This window comes from Condylura cristata, unplaced genomic scaffold (genome assembly GCF_000260355.1).
Source record: "Condylura cristata isolate star-nosed mole 26May11 unplaced genomic scaffold, ConCri1.0 scaffold00005, whole genome shotgun sequence".
Taxonomy (NCBI): Eukaryota; Metazoa; Chordata; class Mammalia; order Eulipotyphla; family Talpidae; genus Condylura; species Condylura cristata.
The window spans coordinates 18,212,876-18,231,663 of NW_004567106.1; the positions used below are offsets into that span (position 1 = coordinate 18,212,876).

Consider the following 18,788-nt stretch of genomic DNA (forward strand, 5'->3'; position numbering starts at 1 on the left):
TCAAGCTACCGCAGTTACTGCAGCATGAGTTCGATCCCCAGCCTGGGAACTAGGGAACTAACCTACATGGTACTGCAAACATGTCCAGTCTTGCCCACTTCTCCCCTTAGCAATGGACTTCAACAGATATACCTGCTCTCTTCCCAACTCTGTCTCTGTCTCTATCCCTACCAGGGATAATTTATAAATATTCTTTATTTTATTATTCATTTAAAACAAAATATCCACACAAATAGAGTTTGTTTTACTCATTTTCAATGACATTGTTTTATCAATGAAATGACTCTCCCAAGATATATATATATATATATATATATATGTATATAAAGTATAGAAACAAATGATACATATGTATACAATAAAATATATTTAGTAATAATTTGCAAAATATTATGATTGACAATCTCTTACCAGTTTGAATTTAAATGTAGATAATATCCTAAACAATTAATTTAATCACACTGTCAATCAACTATAAACTGACATCTTAATAAATTAATAGTATCTTTCTGAAGTCATTTACTAAGCTAATCTCATATTAAATAAATGTGTTGATAGCTGGACATATGTCCAGCTTATGAAATCTATTAAAATGTTAATTGGGGCCCTCCCTGGTGACGCAGCAGGTTAAAGCACAACACAAAGAAGCTTAAGCCACTTTCCCATGAGTTCGATTCCCGCCTGCCCCGGAGGTGACCACATGGTGTGGCAGACCTCTCCTGAGCCACCCGCTGCTCCCTTCAGCAGTGTACTTCGTCGATCTGCCTGTTCTGCTCCCCACTCTGTCTCCGGTGAATCCTCTCACCCTCCGCATCTCTGGACTGTACCCCAGTTCTGTACGAATAAATAAATAAATCTTAAAAAAAAATGTTAATTGGAAGAAATACCTGTAGGCCTTGTCCATCCATGGTAACAGAGTTGGCTCTTTGCATTTTGTTCTTGTCAGTCACTTTGTTTGGCTGCTGAGAACCACCCTTTTCCTTTTTCACTGTCGTTATTCTTTCCTGTGTAAGGAAAAACAAAGACCTGTTGTAAGAATGCTGTTTTACTAAAATGAGTAACATATAAAAGAATTTCAGGACTACAAACTTGAGCCCAAGTTTCTAAATTGAGTTTCCAGTGAATAATATGAGAACTACTCCTTTTAAAAGACTCAACTTATATGACACAGAGATGATCAAAATATCTCTTAAAGGATATGAAAAAGAGCACATGGTATTATCCATATGCATGGTTACCACTCTACTACAAGTTATTTAAAGACCAAAGCTATTTATTTTATAAACAATGGGACAGCTGATAATAATGGTTTAAAATTTAGATTGAAATCATCTGGTACTAAGCACTACCTCAGTCAATTCTCCACATACGTGCCCTACTCACCCCTCTCCACTGCACTCCAACTATAACCACCTCTTCTTCATTGTCCCTTTGTCACAAATATGTTCTGTTTATTGTCCAGGGCTCTTGAATAATTCCTCTAATGAAAAGTTATCTATTTTTTGGCTTTTCTCTCAGTATTTCAGCTTTGTGGTCAAATCTTCAATAGGCTTCTCTATTTCCTTCAGCATATGTGACACACACATACATGCATGCATGCATACATACATACATTGCATACATACATATATAGATATATAATTGTGTCCATAGATATTAAAGGTTATAATGCATAGAAAATGTGGATGACTAGAATGTGGTCAGGTGTCAGAAAGCCTGAGTTGAATTCCATCTCTATTAACATAATTATTAATAAAAGTATTATCTAACCTTACTCAAACTGGAAAAAGTAATGCCTACTCCTTCTATAAGATTTAAAGAAAAAAAATTAAAATTCTACCAGTCTGCTTATAGTGAATTATATTCATACACTGAAGCTACTATGAATAAAGTAAAATAGGTATGGTTCTCTTATTAACGCTATAATTAGATAAAGTTTTCATTATACTTCTGAGTATGTACCTATGACAAAAATTCTATTAGGTATATGTTTAATAAGTAAGGTCACTGTTTATAGCCAATAATCTACAGCTTGTATTAAGAGTTCAGATAAGTAATACTGGAAGCTTAGTAAAAATGATCTATTTTCATGGCCTCCTTGGTGGCATAAGGTTAAGGACAGCCCTATCAAGCAATCACCAACCACTGCGTCAAGAGTTCAATCTCCAGCCATGGAACTGACCCATATGGTACAGCAGATCTCATCTGTCTACCACTGTACCCCTCAGCAGTGTATCTCAGTAGATAGGCCAGTTAGGCTCCATACTATCTCTGGTAAATCTTCTCAATCCCCTGCACATCTAACCTACACCCCCAATTTGGGTATTCAAAATAAATAAATACATAAAACCTTTGAAAAGATATGTATGTGTGCATTTGTAAGAATTACCAAATCATCTTTTAGTATTATGTTAGCCTTGGGAATGCATAAAGGAGGGACATTCCTGTGTAGTAAGAATTCCCAGTGAGCAAACAGCAGTTGATTAAGTGGCTTTATGTCTCTCCAGAGTCAACACCCTGAGCAAACTGGTGTAGATGAAATATACACTGCTTTATATAGTAACAGAGCAAATTTTGAAACTGAAATTTGAGCTTTCACTTGGTGATATTTTACTTTCGAAACCTAGAGTTATCAGAAAAAGTATGTAACAAATTAAGAATTGTTAGCATATCCATCTGTATGTAAATTTCATTATATAATTTATTAAAATAGTAAATCTTTATTTAAACATATACACAAAGAAAGCAAAGTGGTTTCCTTGTTTGAGGGAAATGTACCCAGTGAATGGAATTTATTAATTAATCCAGGTTGAAAATTTAAAAGCTGGAGACACACACATACACGTAATTTTCTCCATATATGTCTTTTCACGTATTCATTTATGCTTATTTCTACATTGCATTTTTTTAAACAGCATACACTAATAGGAGGGTAACTAGACACTTTTCCGTATCTCCATTGATAAAAATCTGTACTTCCTTTCCATACTAAATGAAGGACAGGAAAGAGGAAGCAATTGCATTTTTGTACATATGTCCACAAAAAAAATTCACATATTTTTGAAAATTTATTAACCTTGAATAGTGAGAAATATGTTATGATATTTCAGAGAATTACTCTCAAAGGCGGTCTTATTGAAAAATCTCAGGAAGAGCACACCAAACTTATTTCCATTATTGTTGAGAATAAAATTACTGTCTGCTAATAGGAGGTAATGTCTATCACTTCATTTTCAGGTTTTTTTTTTTTTTTTTTTTTTTTTTTTGGGCTCTAAAAACACAATGTACATTTCATGTTATAATTAAGGCAACTGTTGTTCTGTCAGATAAATTATCCCAATACAAAAAAAAAAAGAGTTGGAAAATTATTGTTGTAATCAATATAAATGATTGAAATGTTGAAAAGAGTTACTCTAGCTAAGAAATAATCATGAAAGAATATAGAACCTATAATTACAAAATATAAAATAGTTATTGATATTTCAGCATTTCAAATATCAACCACTTGTGTTTGCTATGCAGACATTTTAAATATAGAATTCAATGTTTGTGAACTTTGGTGTCCACAAGTAGCACAAAAGATCTTAACTGGGGAATATATTGTATTAGAATTCCAAAAGATAATCACCTTAATAAACACAAAAGAAAAGCCCAGAAAACCATTCATAGAAAACAGAAAGATGAGATAAATGAAATAAAAAGACATCACTTGAACTATGTGCTCTGTAGAAAATCTCTTCTATATCATGCTGCTTCTCAGAGGTTGAGTATTTGTATATTTCTGAAAACTGCTTTCAAAAAATGAATGCACAACACAACATTTAAACCTGCTGTTATTGATCACTTACAAACTAAGCAGCAAGTGATGATTGCCTCAGCCATGGGGTTTTCTTCTTTTTGTCCAATTCTAGCATGAGAGACATGTAACGGCAAAGCACTTCAATTGGTGCAGACAACAAAGGATGGTGCTTTGCTGCCAACAGCCTCCTGCACTAGAATCCAGAACCTCACTTTCGTCTCTCCTGATCAACTTTCTGAGCCAGAGACAACCCTTTCTGCCACTAGATCTATGCCACAGAAACTTCACGGAAAGCCTAAAATTATAACCAAATGTAGCAGATATGTATTTACCACATAAAATATCTCCCTGAAGCGGAGTTGTTACCACCTTCATCATGACTTATACTGTCCTAGAGCTCTGAGAGAACAAATTACTGAAAGCTACACCTTTCACTGTTGTGGGATTTGAACATTTTTCTGAAGGACATGAAATCATTTCAAAAATGGTAGACTCTAAATTTATGAGGAATCCTTTAAAATTATAGCAAAACTTATTCTTGCTCAGTAACAAGGTAGGCTGAGCTTAAGAAATAGTTTAAGGCTTTAAATAAATTTTAATACATATCATATTATAAGATTTCCATTTCTTTTTAATTTGGCTAAATAAATAATTTTCTTTAAAACAAAAATAACTTTGGGTGAAGGCAAAAGTATGGGGTTGGGTGTGGAATAAGTTTTCTTTTCTACTTGCCATACAGACTTGGGTAAGTTATTAAATCTCTTTAAATAACCTTATAATTCATCAATAAAATGAGGAAATTCATGTGATGACAAACTGAGAAAAAGCAAAAAAAAAAGTACTTGCATAAAACAGGCACTCAGTAAAGGGCAGTTACTTTAAACTATAAATAATGAATAACAAGCAGAATTCTTTAAAAAAGGCTCTTACATTTTTCAATTAAGTTTATCACAGGTGTGCTGTTAGTGTGGTAGGAATTAACAAATGTGCTATGAAATACTGTATTTACTTTATAGAACTTTACCTTCTCACTCACAATAATTGTATATAATTTTTGTGATCAGGGCAGAATACTTAGTGAGAGATAAGAGGTCAAATATTAATATAACAGAATACAGTCTGTCTTTAATATAAGGCAGGATTAAGACTCATATTAAAGTCCCTGCATGTGTCACATACCATGCAAACTTGAAGATGCAATGTACAACTTGCAACCCTATGCACAAGGCCTATTTCTCATGCACTATGTATGATGCCCTTATTTCTCACAAGATAGTTTTTTTTTTTTTTTAAGATTTATTTATTTATTCGTACAGAACTGGGGTACAGGCCAGAGATGCGGAGGGTGAGAGGACTCACCAGAGACAGAGTGGGGAGCAGAACAGGCAGATCGACGAAGTACACTGCTGAGGGGAGCAGCGGGCGGGTCAGGAGAGGTCTGCCTCGCCATGTGGTTGCCTCCGGGGCAGGCGGGAATCGAACTCATGCGGAGGTGGCTTTAGTTTCTCAGTGCAGTGCTTTAACCCACTGCGCCACCAGGGAGGGCCTCTCACAGGATAGTTTTATAGTGGGTATAAAACAAATACACAATTTCTGTTTAAGAATTCCTAATCAGAGGAAAATAAATTCCAGAGAGAGTCCATGCCCAAGGTATTTGATTTAGTTTGTGCACTAGTATATGACCTGCTATTATAAAATTGTGTGTACTTATATAGACCTGAATTTTATTTATAGCTTCTTTGTCTTTGTAAGCCATACTCATGACCAAGAGAAGCCAACGGTTAAGCAAATGACAGCGGCCCTGCTGTAAGCTCAGACCAATCATCTTTTTCTGTTAGTTGAGTTAAATACACAAATCACACACAGAATCCCCTGCAATCCCCAAGGTGTTTAACTTAAAAACTAATATAATTTACCTTGCTATTGTAGCATTGTAAATTATTATTCAACCTCTAAATTCTAAGTATAAAATGAAAAGTGTAGTTTCCATGACAAATTATTTGCTTCAGTAAGACACAATAATCCAATTGTGTGTATGTGTGTGTGTAGGAGAAATGATCAAGTAAAATTTGAAAACATCTATGAATTATCTGAGAATAATTGAAGAGAGGTTTTCTTTTATTCTCAAATTAACCTTGCAAATGTCCTTAAGCTACTGTTACACATTAAAACAACTGAGACTAACTATGGCAGATACAAACACTCTGATAAATGCAAAAAGGGCTATTGACCATTTCTAAGTTAGATCTGTCCCCTTAGAAAAGGCCTTAACCCCATGTCAAAATACAGTCACTGAAAACATATTTACATATTTAAGTATCATGCTTAAGGTATGTATGTACCTTTCTGTAATTTCCTTCAATTACACTTTTACACTTTTAACTGCATTTTTAATCAGCCAATGAATAACTGTTGCTGACAGTGGAACATAAGGATTTTTTAAATATTTATTTTAATTTATGTATGTATACAAGCACTGGGGTGTAGCCCAGTGGGCCAGGGCCTGAGTGGATACACCGGAGACAGAGTGGGAAGCAGAACGGGCAGATCTACTGATATCCACTGCTAAGGGGAGCAGATGGCAAGACAGGAGCAGTCTGCTATGCCATGTGGGTCAGCTCCCTGGCCTGAAATCAAACTCACACCACAATATCACTGAGAATTGAACACCTGTGCCCTCAAAGAAGCCCAGAACATAAGGCTGTGTGTGTGCATGTGTGAGTTTTCAGACATTCACTGATGTCTATATCCATATGTAGACTAAGAAAACCAATAGTAGAAAGTTTTATATATATATATATATATATCTGCACACAATTAACTTAAATAATTAGAATAAAATGATAAAATTTCCAGAAACTGTTGTCACTTGAGTATGTAATTTAACAATTCTTCTAATAATAATTATAAAAACAACTAATGTAAATAAATAAAAATAACTTAGTATTTTTCTTAGATCGGATACTTTATATTTGGGAAGTAGATGGGCTATGGAAAATAGTGGTTTGGCCAAGGGAAAAAATAATAATAAGCTCCCCCCCCCAAAAAAAACATTACATTTCAAGTATATCTGTACATTTTGTATTTTCTAGATAAATCCACATTCTTATATGGGTAATTTCAAAATAGTATTTTTCTTTCTCAAGCAAGTAAATTTGAAATACAGTTTTAAGGGGAGAATGCCATGTGGAGATTATTCTTCAGGAAAAAAAAAATAAACTGAATAGGATACCTTCCTAGAACAATGTGCAGGCTTTATTTGATAAATGCAAAGCTAACACTTTACTGAAAATAAGTGCTATATCAAATCCTGCATTGACTTTCAAAATAAGTCATTTTATTTTGAATGAAATATGTGACAAATTTGAACAAAATCTGTGACAATATTTTATTCTAATGACTCTATACAACATCATATGCTAAAAGATTAATGCAGATGTACTCTTTTTAAAGTGCTGGGCACTTTAGAGTGAGGAAGAGTTTCTCATTCTACTATGAATGAAACTACATTTTAGTATTTAGAGGATAGAACTGTTCAGATTTTTTGCAAGGTATTTACATTTACCTTGGCAAATAGGTATGATGCTATCCTTAGACACATGCCAAAACTCTTTTCAAAATAACCTGTATTTTCCCAACGTAATTTATTTCAATACTTTCTGTTTTCTTTTCTAATGTTTGCCATCACACACACACACACACACACACACACATATATATGTAAACTTAAAATGTTTCGAATCTATTATAGCCCATCATGAAAACCTAAAGACCTGTAAATCCAAGTATCAGAATATGAGAAAAAAATATACAAATTCCTATTAGCAGATCACCAACACATTCCAAAATGTGTTTTTAGCAGCATAAGATGTTTAATGATCTATAATTACAGGTGTGAACTTTTTTTTGCTTACGCACCTCAGAGACTGAAACTCCTGATGTGGGAAGAGTCTGTTGAAAGAGAAAAGTTCACATTAAAGCTGAAAAAAAGGCAAACTGAAAACAAATAATCATGAAGATTCTTCTATCCCTATACTCCTGTAAAATAAATGAATAAATTTCAAAGGTATTTTCTTTCATAATTTTTCTAATTTTCACTAAAGATTATTTGTTACAAAATAAGAAATATGCTAATGCAGTTATTTGTAGAATTACGTATGCAAAATAAAATTTCATCCACCCAAATTAGTTCTAGACATCTCTCCACAACAACAGTGATATATTACATCCGTGTGTCAATCATAAGCTATTCCTACTCATGTTTTAAATTTTACAAACCAATTCTCATTCCTTCCTAAAAATACTCAGTGTCTTTTTGATGTAAACATTGCTGTGGTGTTGGTTTCATTCTGTGATACTCTGGAAAATAAAGAAAAAATGAGTCTTTTTTTTTTATTTTTTAAAGATGAGGCTAAATACACTGACAGCTGATATTCATGACCAGCTATCTACATTCAGTTTGGGAAGTTTTTTGTGTTTTTGCCAAGGAACAGATAAAAGGTTACAGAATTCCAAAACTTCTTTGTCCTATGGGGCTTAAAACATAAAACAAAAATTTGGAAAAATTGTTGACAAATCACATATCAAACTAGACAAAGATTGCCTACTGTCAAGGGTAGGAAATAGAGGAAAAGGGAAGAGTTAGTAGTTTCCCAACATTTGTGTATCTCTGAGAAGGAGAGAGCAACCTGGATGTTCCCTCCCCAGGTCGCAGCTATGTGGAAACTAATAGTATCTGAAAAACTTGGTAGCCTGAATATTAGTTTATTTCCTTTCCCAGTAAACTTCAGGAAGGCAGCAAGAAACAACAGAATAAACAGTCACATCTCAGATGAAGCATCAGGAAACTTCAGAGCCGCTCACACAGAGATGGTCTAGACAGATTCAATGCTTGCAGAAGTGGACCAGAATGACAAGATTTAGAAGACAGCACAGGCAAAAATCAACATCTTCAAAATTTCAGTTTGCCTTCAAAATACAACTCCATTTATAAGATAAGTAAAAAATACTGCAGCTGAAAGTGTTTAATCAAAAGAAGTGTTGAAGTCTGCAAGGATGATTTGGGTCAAACACCTAATTGAGAGTAGAATTCGATGGAAGTAATTGCTGTTTAACCGACAAAGAGACAATGCCAGACCCTACTGAATATACTATTCTTAATTTCTGAGTTTAATTCTACTATGTAACAATTAAGGCACCAAGCAGTGGAGAAAATCTTTGTTCGAGTTTCAATCCTTGATCAGTTTGAAGATTTTTGTCAGTCTTATTATCTCTCTTTCCCAGTTTTTGGTTGGAGCCTAGATTTGAATACATATTTAAAATGAGATTCTATTCTTTATCCACTTCTAAACCGTGGACTCAGAAATATCTCAAACTACAACACTAAGGTGAGCATCAACAGTCTTCTAGGTCTTCCAGATCAGTCACAGATTTCTACTACCTTAAGAAGAATCTATGCTCACTGAACATACATATATATAGAGAAAGGCAAAAGAAATACAAATGCAAATATTATAGTCATCAAATTAGAATAACAAGCAAGTACAAATCAAAAATCTCAAATAGAAGCTGTCTATCCCTAATTTACCATCAAACAAAAATAAAACCAATGAGAGATACTTCTTAAGATAATTGCAAGTTTTATAACACAATAACCAACATAATGAAATTATTGCTAAATTTCTGTGTGTAATAATATAGTTGTATAGAAAATTATCCTTAAACTTTAAAGATGTTAGCTGAAGAATTTAACAAGTGTCATACTTTTCCAATTTACTTTCAAAATGGCCTACTTAATAAGACACATATTATATGTGTGTTGATGCAAATATTTATATACACTTAAAATAAAAACATTATATTGTGTGTGTACATATATGTGTATATACATACATATAAAAATACATGTATGTATGAACCTCTACATGATTGTATGTGTTTTGTATGTGTGCTACAGAAGAAAAATACTATACAAAGTGGTATAATGAAAATTCTATTTTAAATTCTCCTCTACCCATTAAAAAGACACTGAGATAACATTGAACACTGATTGTCAATTCACTATTACTTGTATAGAGAATTGGTAACAGATGGATATACATATTTGCAGGTTTTTTCTTTCTCAATTCAGGACAATGGGGAATGGGTTATCTTCTTACTGTCAGAGTGCAATAAAATGAAGCAAGTAAAGAAAAAGTAGGGGTTTTATTACTACTTCTCTAAAGCTGGAAAAGCAGTTGACTAAGAATGGATAAGAGAATCAAGCAAAATCGAGGATTCAGCTGGGACCAGATGTTGTAAATATGTAAGAGGAAGCCACCAGCTCTGAGAATTTTTTCTAGTATCATTCAGTTGTCTGAGAAAGAAGACACTAAAAATTCACACCAAGATTAAAGATGATGAAAACAATATTATGAATGAGCCTCCTTACAGTGATATATGAGCTGTGACATATAAGACGTATAAGTAAAGCATATATTAAATTAGCACTCCCCTAACTAGCCTATCCCTGACTTAACATGGTAAGAAAACCATGGTATCTATGTAAATTAAAAATAAGTACCATGAAGAAAACAAGTCCGCTGTATCAATTTTTAACATCACCTTTCAAATATATATTTTACTCCTCTTTTTAAAATATCAAGAAAAAGCAGTGTAAATGGTTTAGTTTCTAGAAAATTTCATGATGGGAGTGTAAAATTCTAAATGCATTTTTAATCAGAATTAATGTAAGCACTGTATATTTTTATTTAATAAAACTAGAGGTGTGATTATAGGGGATGTGACTATGTGACTGAAACAGTATCACTTTAATATTAAGTAGAATACACAGTGCAGATAATTAGTTTAAAAGATGCATTTGCCTTCAGGGCTCTTATTAACTTTAAATGAATAAATATCAAAGACATTTTAAAAACTCTATTATTCTTAAGTATTGAGATATCTCTTGTCTTCATATTTTCTAACATGTAATCATTTTAAATTGACAATTTAATCCAAATTGTCATAGGGTAAAGAGATTATTGGAGGCTTTACTGAGTTAAAATTTTAATAGCACAGTATGCACATTAAAATAGGGTCAGTTATTTCAATACTAAAGTAAACTTGGTACAATCATACCTTATGCCTATAACAAATTTCATATTTTTTATTCTCTCCATGTTTACTGTTTCATTCAATCCTCAATATTAAAATCAAATAGCCCAAGTTTCTGATTGGGAAACTAAAAATACAGAAAAACTAAAATGACTAGTTCAAGAAAATTGTGACAGATTTCATACATATTGCTCCTCTATCTCAAGCTCCATTTATATAAATAACAGCAGGTTCATCAAGATTTTTTTCTTTTTCTTTTTTTTTAGTTTCTTCTTATAGCTATGTCTATTGTTTAAGTGACTGAAAATCAAATTATTTTAAAATGTTGATAAGCACTGCAAATTACTTAGAAACCACATGCAATTCTGTTTAGTCTGAAAAAAGAAATGGATTGAGTGTCAATATGATTAATATAACCTATAATTTTCAGTGGTGTGGTATAAGGTAGCCAAATAACACTATTTTAAATATTTTCCTTGTGCATAATTGTGTATTTATGGCATCAGAGAGAAAAAAGCAGGTTTTGAAAAACAACAGTTGTCTTTCTAAAATAATACAATGTCTCCGCCTAAGAGGTGAATTTGTTCCTCCCTCAAGCACAAAAGTAAAATATATCAATAGTTTTTGGAGAATTTAAAACCCAAATACCTTTGAATATGATCAGCTTTATTTTTACATTCCAGCTTCATCAGTTTTTTAACATTTTGTGATTTTTCAGGTCCTTAGGTATTTATTATCCACATGTGAAGACTATGTATTTTTAAAAGAAGTTAGATAGAAATTATTTTTATATTGTTTCATTTAACAGCATCTTTAATCAAAGGTTACTTCAATGTATGTAACATATGTCAATTAAAAGAGCCAAAAATTGTTTTTTTTCTTTCGTGTGACATTCTGACATATTAATTAAAATGTAACATTTGACAATAAAATGTTTTGGAAGACAAACATCTAGTAAAGTTTCCAAATTTCGGAACCATTTCAGTTACATTTTTAAGTTTACACCAATATAAATATAAAGATAATATTTTTAAATGAGATGACTTCACTGTCTGTATAATTATAAAACATACAAAAAAAGATTCAATTCTTAACTTTGTGAATGTGATTGCCAATATATATTTTCAGTTTTATTGAGGAGATACTGAAGAGATGCGAGGGTGGGGTTTCCTCCTCAACAAGTCCCTCAATAGCAGGCGTGTTTGTGTTTTAAAAGGAAACACACTGAAGTATGAGAGCAAGTTAGTGCAATGGACATTTTAAAATGCAGAACACTGCAAAGTATTTGGAAATCACATGCAATTCTGTTTTGTCTGAACAAAACTGGCTTCATTATCAATATGGGTTAATATAACTTAAGGAGTGTCAAATATTGGCAATAACAATTTTTAAAATGTCCTTTTTAGAGGTATTCAAATTATGTCAAACATAGATTTCTACATATGAAAACAATCAACAAGAACAACTAAAAGTCTTTTTAATGTCACTGTTCTTGCATTTCTTACTTAGCCAGTGAAACAAAACCATCATAAAATGTTATCCAACTTGGTTAGGTATCAAAATTATCAGAAGGCAACATGGTTAATAAAGAGCTCTTCAATTTCTTTTTAGCTGTGATCTACAATATGAATGTTTACATGTTTATATACTTGTGAAATAGTTATACAGAAACCATTAATATACGTGCCCTACTTTCTGATATATTCCATTATGCTCTTCTCTCCTCACTTCTATTCTTCAACACTTTCCTCTATTTTTTTCTGTTCCTTTTTTAAAAGCTACTCTATCTCTCTAAACTTATTTCACACCTTACCTAGTATAGAAGACTACAGCATGAAATGAAAAAAAAAATAGGTTTAGAACATGGGGCTTTGAGTATGTCATGTAACTTTAGATGAATGCAATCTCTCTAAATTTCCCTTTCCTCACATACACAGAGGGATTACAATTGTATTTACCCTAAAGGATCAAAGTATTTCCATCAATTTTAAATTGTCAATAATGTAATTTTATCATCCTCAGACACCCATAAATTCCCCATGTTTCCACAGCCTCTTTAAACAGTAACAAGAGAACTGCTGCATATTCTTCATCCAAAACCATTTTTCATGCTAACCGTAAATTGGACCCAATAGTTTTTGTTTTATTTTGCTTTCTCTAATGAAAACATCTATGTTAGGGCTCTTAGGTGAGAGGCATAGTGAAAAGTAAAAGGGAGAGGAAGAGGCATAGTAAAAAGTAAAAGGGAGAGGAGAGATCAACAAGGAAATGGCATGGAAGAAAAGGAAGTAGAAGAAAGTTGAGGCTTAGAAGAGTAAAATTTCCCCTGCTGTCCTGAATCTCAGACACTATCCTTTTAAAAGTCTCAGCAAAGAAAATAATGCAATTGAGCACGAGAAAGAAAGGAGCTACTATTTACAGAATGGCAAGGATTTTTGTTGTTGCTATTGGAGGAGGTATTGCAACATGCTTAAGCAACAAAAATTCAACAAATCATGTTTCAAAGTGGGATTTACATGTTTTATCCATTATATTTTTCTTTCATTTTAGGACTCTTATTTTACATACCCATTCCTGAATATTTACGTAAGTTTAATTATTTTGTGACTATATTGGGACAGAGGTCTGATTGAAATTAGTGATTGTTAATAAAAAGGTGCGCTAAACAACCTAATGTAATAGATCAATGTCTACTTAATTTTATGTTTAAAAAAGTAATCAATAGTACTGCCTGTCATGTACAACTCTTTTCTCAACAAATGCCTGAACTTGCTCTAGAAATTTATCATTCAGTAGTTAGGGCAATGCTGCTTTCCAAAATACAGGCAACATTCATAGCAGGTAATGAAAGAATATAAATAATAACATTCAGAATAAAAGCATTAGGCTGCTTTGTTTTCCTTTTCATCATCTTGGAAAAGACCATGAATTTAAAAACAAATTAGTTGTAATGAAATTTGCTCTCCTCCTTTGCCCCTCTAAATATCCACTGATCTTATGCCAAAGCACTTTCTAACTAGGTTAAAGTGCAATTCTGGACTCACGTTAGGCTAAGATTCAATTGAGTTAAAATTTTACACTGACTGCCAGTCAACCTTATCATGAACTTTCATTATGTGCATGTAATTAATTGGGTCCAACGAACAATATCAGTAGTGGGTTATAGACTCTTTTCCCTCGACCATATAATTAGAATATAATTACCCACAGGATATCAGAATGATGCAAAACCTTTCCTCTAAATGCACCCTCATTAGGAAACAAGTCTCAATGTACATTTATTCAATCAGTGTGAATTAATTAAAATGTTCATGAAATAAAAGAGGGCAGCAATAAAGAGTATCTGACATCTATTAAGAAACAATCGCTTGAGATCTGCATGCACAGTTTATGTTTAAACCCATTTAGCTCAAGCAGAAATCTTGCTATGTAATGTGCTGTACATCTAGTATATTTGAAAATTGAAAAATGAACCAGTGTATGTCACAGTATTTGAAAAGCATACCAAAATTTAAAGAATCTAAGCAGGATTTTAGAAACCACATTATCCCTTGGTGACTCCACAAAGATGTGATCATCACACAGGCTATATTAGTAGGCAAAATTAACTTTTCACAGTAAGTAAATTAGTTGTTCTTCCTACATACTCCTATTACAGATCTATTTGTTCTGACATGGCTTAGGAGAAAGTGCCCGGGAAAGCCTAGACTTAACGAACTGATTGTTTGAATAAAGGTCTCAATGACTTAAGCTAGATCAAGTTATTTAATTAGCATATTTTCTTTAAGCAGAACATTTGCATGCAACTAAGAATATCTTCTTTTTAAGAGGATACACAATTGTCATACTCCACATTCAAATTATACAAAACATGGAGAAAATAGTAAATGCATAAAGAAGTTCAGGCACATATAATACATATCCCTTCTGAAGCTGCTGACTGATGCAAAAACGTTCTTCCTAAAAGCTGTTCATCTTAATTTCCCAAATACCTGGCATACTTCCCAATGCAATATTCAACAGTCATGTTCAATATTCAAAAATCAATTAAAAATAACCTTAATATAAATATTTATACTTATTTGAGACTATAAATAACAAAAATATTTAAAGCTGTATGTAACATTTAATTAAGTTATAAACAGACTGTTAAGCTTTTCTAAGTTATTCCATAATTCTTCAACCCTTTTTAGCTTTAGACAGGTTTTATAGAACTTAGTTCTGGAAGTCAAAATTAGGTATGAATTCACAGACACCATTTTATAATGGAATTCTGAATAAACACTAAGATAAAGTAAACCATCTACAAACTGCTATTTTTCTCAGATGATATTTTTAGGAGAAAACCCTAACCAAATCAATGTTTAAAGCATTGCTAGTCTTTTTAAAAGAAATTTTACCTACAAAATATCATATATCTACATATATATATATGTATGTATGTATTATACATGTTGAATCCACATTATACTAACAAAATAATACAACGTTTCATTCATTATTAGGTTGGCATTATAAAGATGAAAAAAAAATGAAAGAAGAAAAAAAAACTGTCTACTTCCTTGTTAAGCAAGAACCTGTCTCCAGCAGGTTTTCTAAATTTTTAACATAAAAGCTACCCTGAAAATTTTATAATAAATACATACAACCATAGTGCTTACTGTAAATGTTGTGATTTCAGTAATATTAACTATAATTCCACAATACTATGGGAAATCATCATAAAAAAGAACAAAAGAAATTTATTAATAGAATATAAATAATTATAAAATTCCATTTAGTAGCAAACATTTTCTTTTCATACTCTGAGATACACTAACAGTGAATATGATATCTTAAAGGACTAAGGAATACTTTTAAAAATCAGGTTATAAATAAAACTTAATATCTAGAGGATAATGTATTGATAATCCCTAGAATTATGAGATACCCCTTTTAAGCTTTCTACATGAAACACCACTTTATTTTAAATATTAGGCATTTTATAGTACCATCTATTGGATATTTTATATAACTACAGCAATATAACAATCACATGCTTAAAAAATAGTAGTAATTATAAAATACTGTATCATTCAGAAACAAAGCAATGCTAACTCAATTTTCACTAATATAATATCTTATTATCACACACTTTAAACTCAAGTTCATTAGATTGTAAAAAGAAAATTTAACTACCATGGGTCATTAATGATCTAAAAAAAAGTCTCTCTGGCAAATATTCATTTTAATTTTTATTTAATGTTTACATCACTGCCTGATGTGTTTCTTCTTGAATCAAAGAAAAGAGTAATAACTTAAGATAATAAAAAGTTGTTTGGGTTCTATACTTTTTTTGAGTTGCATGATTTCTTTGTAGATCTTGGTTATGAAATGTAGGGTATGTAAATATTTCCTCCCATATGATAGGATCTCTTGTCTTTTAAATGATGCTTTCTTCTTCCATGTAGAAGCCTTTTGGTTTGTTGTAGTCCCTTTCATTTATTTTGGCTTTTTTTCTTTTTTCTTTGCCCTTGCATCTTCCCTAAAGACATGATTGAAATCAATGTGTTGGGGTTTGTGTGTTTTCTTTGGTGTATCTTATGGTTTCACATCTAACATGCAAGTATTAAATCATTTTTGTGTTGAATTTTGTGCATGGTGTCACTTAGTTCATTGGCTGTTCATTTTTCCCAAAACCATTTGTTGAAAAGATTTTCTTCTCTCCATTGTATACTTATCTCCTTTGCAGTAAATTGTGCATAAAGGTGTGGGTTTATTTCTGACGCTCATTTCTATCCCAATGGTCTATGGTCTGTTTTTATTACAATACCATAATATTTTGTTTACAGTTTTGTAGTTTAGAATATAGTATTAGGGTTATCAGAAGGAGAAAGTTGACAATAGGTAGGGATAAAATGGAGAAAGGAGTCCAATGGTTATTGGGTGAGTGTAAAATGGTGATATATATTTGAAGAAATGTGACCCTCTCTACCTAAATCATATACAGTGTTGTAAGTCAACATTAACTCAAGAAAACATAATTTAAGTAAGCGGTGACCAAATGTTATTCATAAATATTGTAAACATTTGTTGACTATTTAGTTCATGTCAAATTGAGTGAGGCTCTAGAGAGAAAGAAATAAATCCTTTTAATGTGAATGATATGAATAATGAGAGCACTATTCAATGAACATAAGGAATAATTTTACAAAAATAATTTTAATTTCAACTTCTAGTATACTGACTTCATGTGATATCCATGAGATATTTATGCAATATCTCAGTGTTCCAAATATGAAAGTGCATATTTGGATCTAGAAGGGTATGAATAAGCTCACACAAATATTAAAATATCATAGTTGTTGGAGTCATGAAATTGTATGAAATGATTTCTATAGTGCATATCAACAGATAACATACATGTGGATAATAAAAGGTGTAATATGTCAGCACCTCAATAAAAAAATACAATTTAAATTTGGAAGCCTACACATCTTCAAGAGTAGGAGGAGTACCATAAATTTAGCACTGTGAGTAAAATATGCAAGAGAGGAAGAAAGAAAACTAGTAGAAATGTTAGATGTGAGTAACATAATATGAGAATAGAGCATCTAAACATATAGGGCTGTAAAAAAGATCATTCTCAAAAAGGTGTCTCATTGACGGCTGTACATAACTCAAGCCAACCCAGGTTACCTGGCCAGAGGGCCTATCCCAAGTATTATAAGTATTGAGTGCTGAAAACTTCCAGCATTCTCATTTACTGAAGAACTACGCTTTGCTCATAGGAACAGGCTCTCCAGGTGCAACTCTCATTCTGGAGGAGACCACAGCTAATAAATCACTGATTTGGATTAGAAATATAAAATTCCTTGCCTTTAGTGGAGAAAAATCCTATGAGATTTTTGTCCCAGAGACCCCAAAGTTCAGCGCAAGGTTGAAAACTCTTCCATGGTGACTTCCTGGTTCAAAATGCATCCTTTTCTTTTCCTGCTGACTAGAGAACTAAAGCATCCAGACAGGGGAGTCCTGGAGGCAGGGTAAAAACAAAGAGGCACAGGGGCAAAAGGGAATGTGGTGCTTGGCTGCAGGTGCACGCACGAAGGTAGATAAATCTTGAGAGTGGAGGGCTCCTATACTTCCAGAATACCAATAAAGCAAGTCAATTTTATTTCAACTTTTAAAAATAATTAATTTAAAAAAGAAATAACAGCATGAAAGGGAACAGAATACTAAGTAGTGAGCTGTTTTCTTCCAGCATTTGGATGTTCTTGGAGAAATGACAGCAAAAAAGTCAAAATAATAGAAATAACTTGAAAAGACAGATTTTTATTGAGACTGGGTAGCAAAGTGTGGACATGGAGATCAAAATAGGAAAAAAAAAAACTATCCTTATTCTACATGGATGAAACAGGTTTCATTAGGTAATGAAGACCTAACTAATGAGTCATAATGCATCAACCAAAAGCTATGTAAGAAATGACTCTTGCTCAGAGTTACAAGTGAAAGTAGAGAGCATATATTTGATAGTAAAATGGAGGAACTGTACATATATAAATATTTTATAATAAAGCCATTTCTCCTGAAATCATTAAAACTACATGTTATCTTTGTAAGGTAAAAATTTATTCTTATAAGTAAGTAGTGGTTGGGGAATTCTGATTTTCATTGCACTGAAAATTTAAAATTTACATGGAATGATATAAAACATTCATTTTCACATATTTAGACTTAAAAGTTTTAGGTTATTTTTATTTAGAGACAACATGATCTGATTCTGTCTTGTTGCTATACTTCTGGTTTTTCAAGAGATTTTCTAAATTATCTCCTCCATATTACTAATTAATTTGTCATCAGTGTTGATTTTTCTCTATTTGGATACTGATATCTTTAGATTCTGCTAGCAGATTAC

At 32.2% G+C, this 18,788-nt stretch overlaps 1 protein-coding gene across 1 annotated transcript in view; it reads right to left on the bottom strand.

The window, feature by feature from the left end:
- Positions 1 to 18,788, bottom strand: part of DGKB (diacylglycerol kinase, beta 90kDa) — a 554,412-nt gene that overhangs the window by 384,872 nt on the left and 150,752 nt on the right. Inside the window, exons 13-15 of the mRNA XM_004676734.1 lie at positions 13,664 to 13,666; positions 7,718 to 7,750; positions 888 to 1,004 (exon numbers count right to left, since the gene is read on the bottom strand). Coding sequence (XP_004676791.1) covers positions 888 to 1,004; positions 7,718 to 7,750; positions 13,664 to 13,666 — 153 coding nt within the window. The remainder of the gene's footprint in view (positions 1 to 887; positions 1,005 to 7,717; positions 7,751 to 13,663; positions 13,667 to 18,788) is intronic.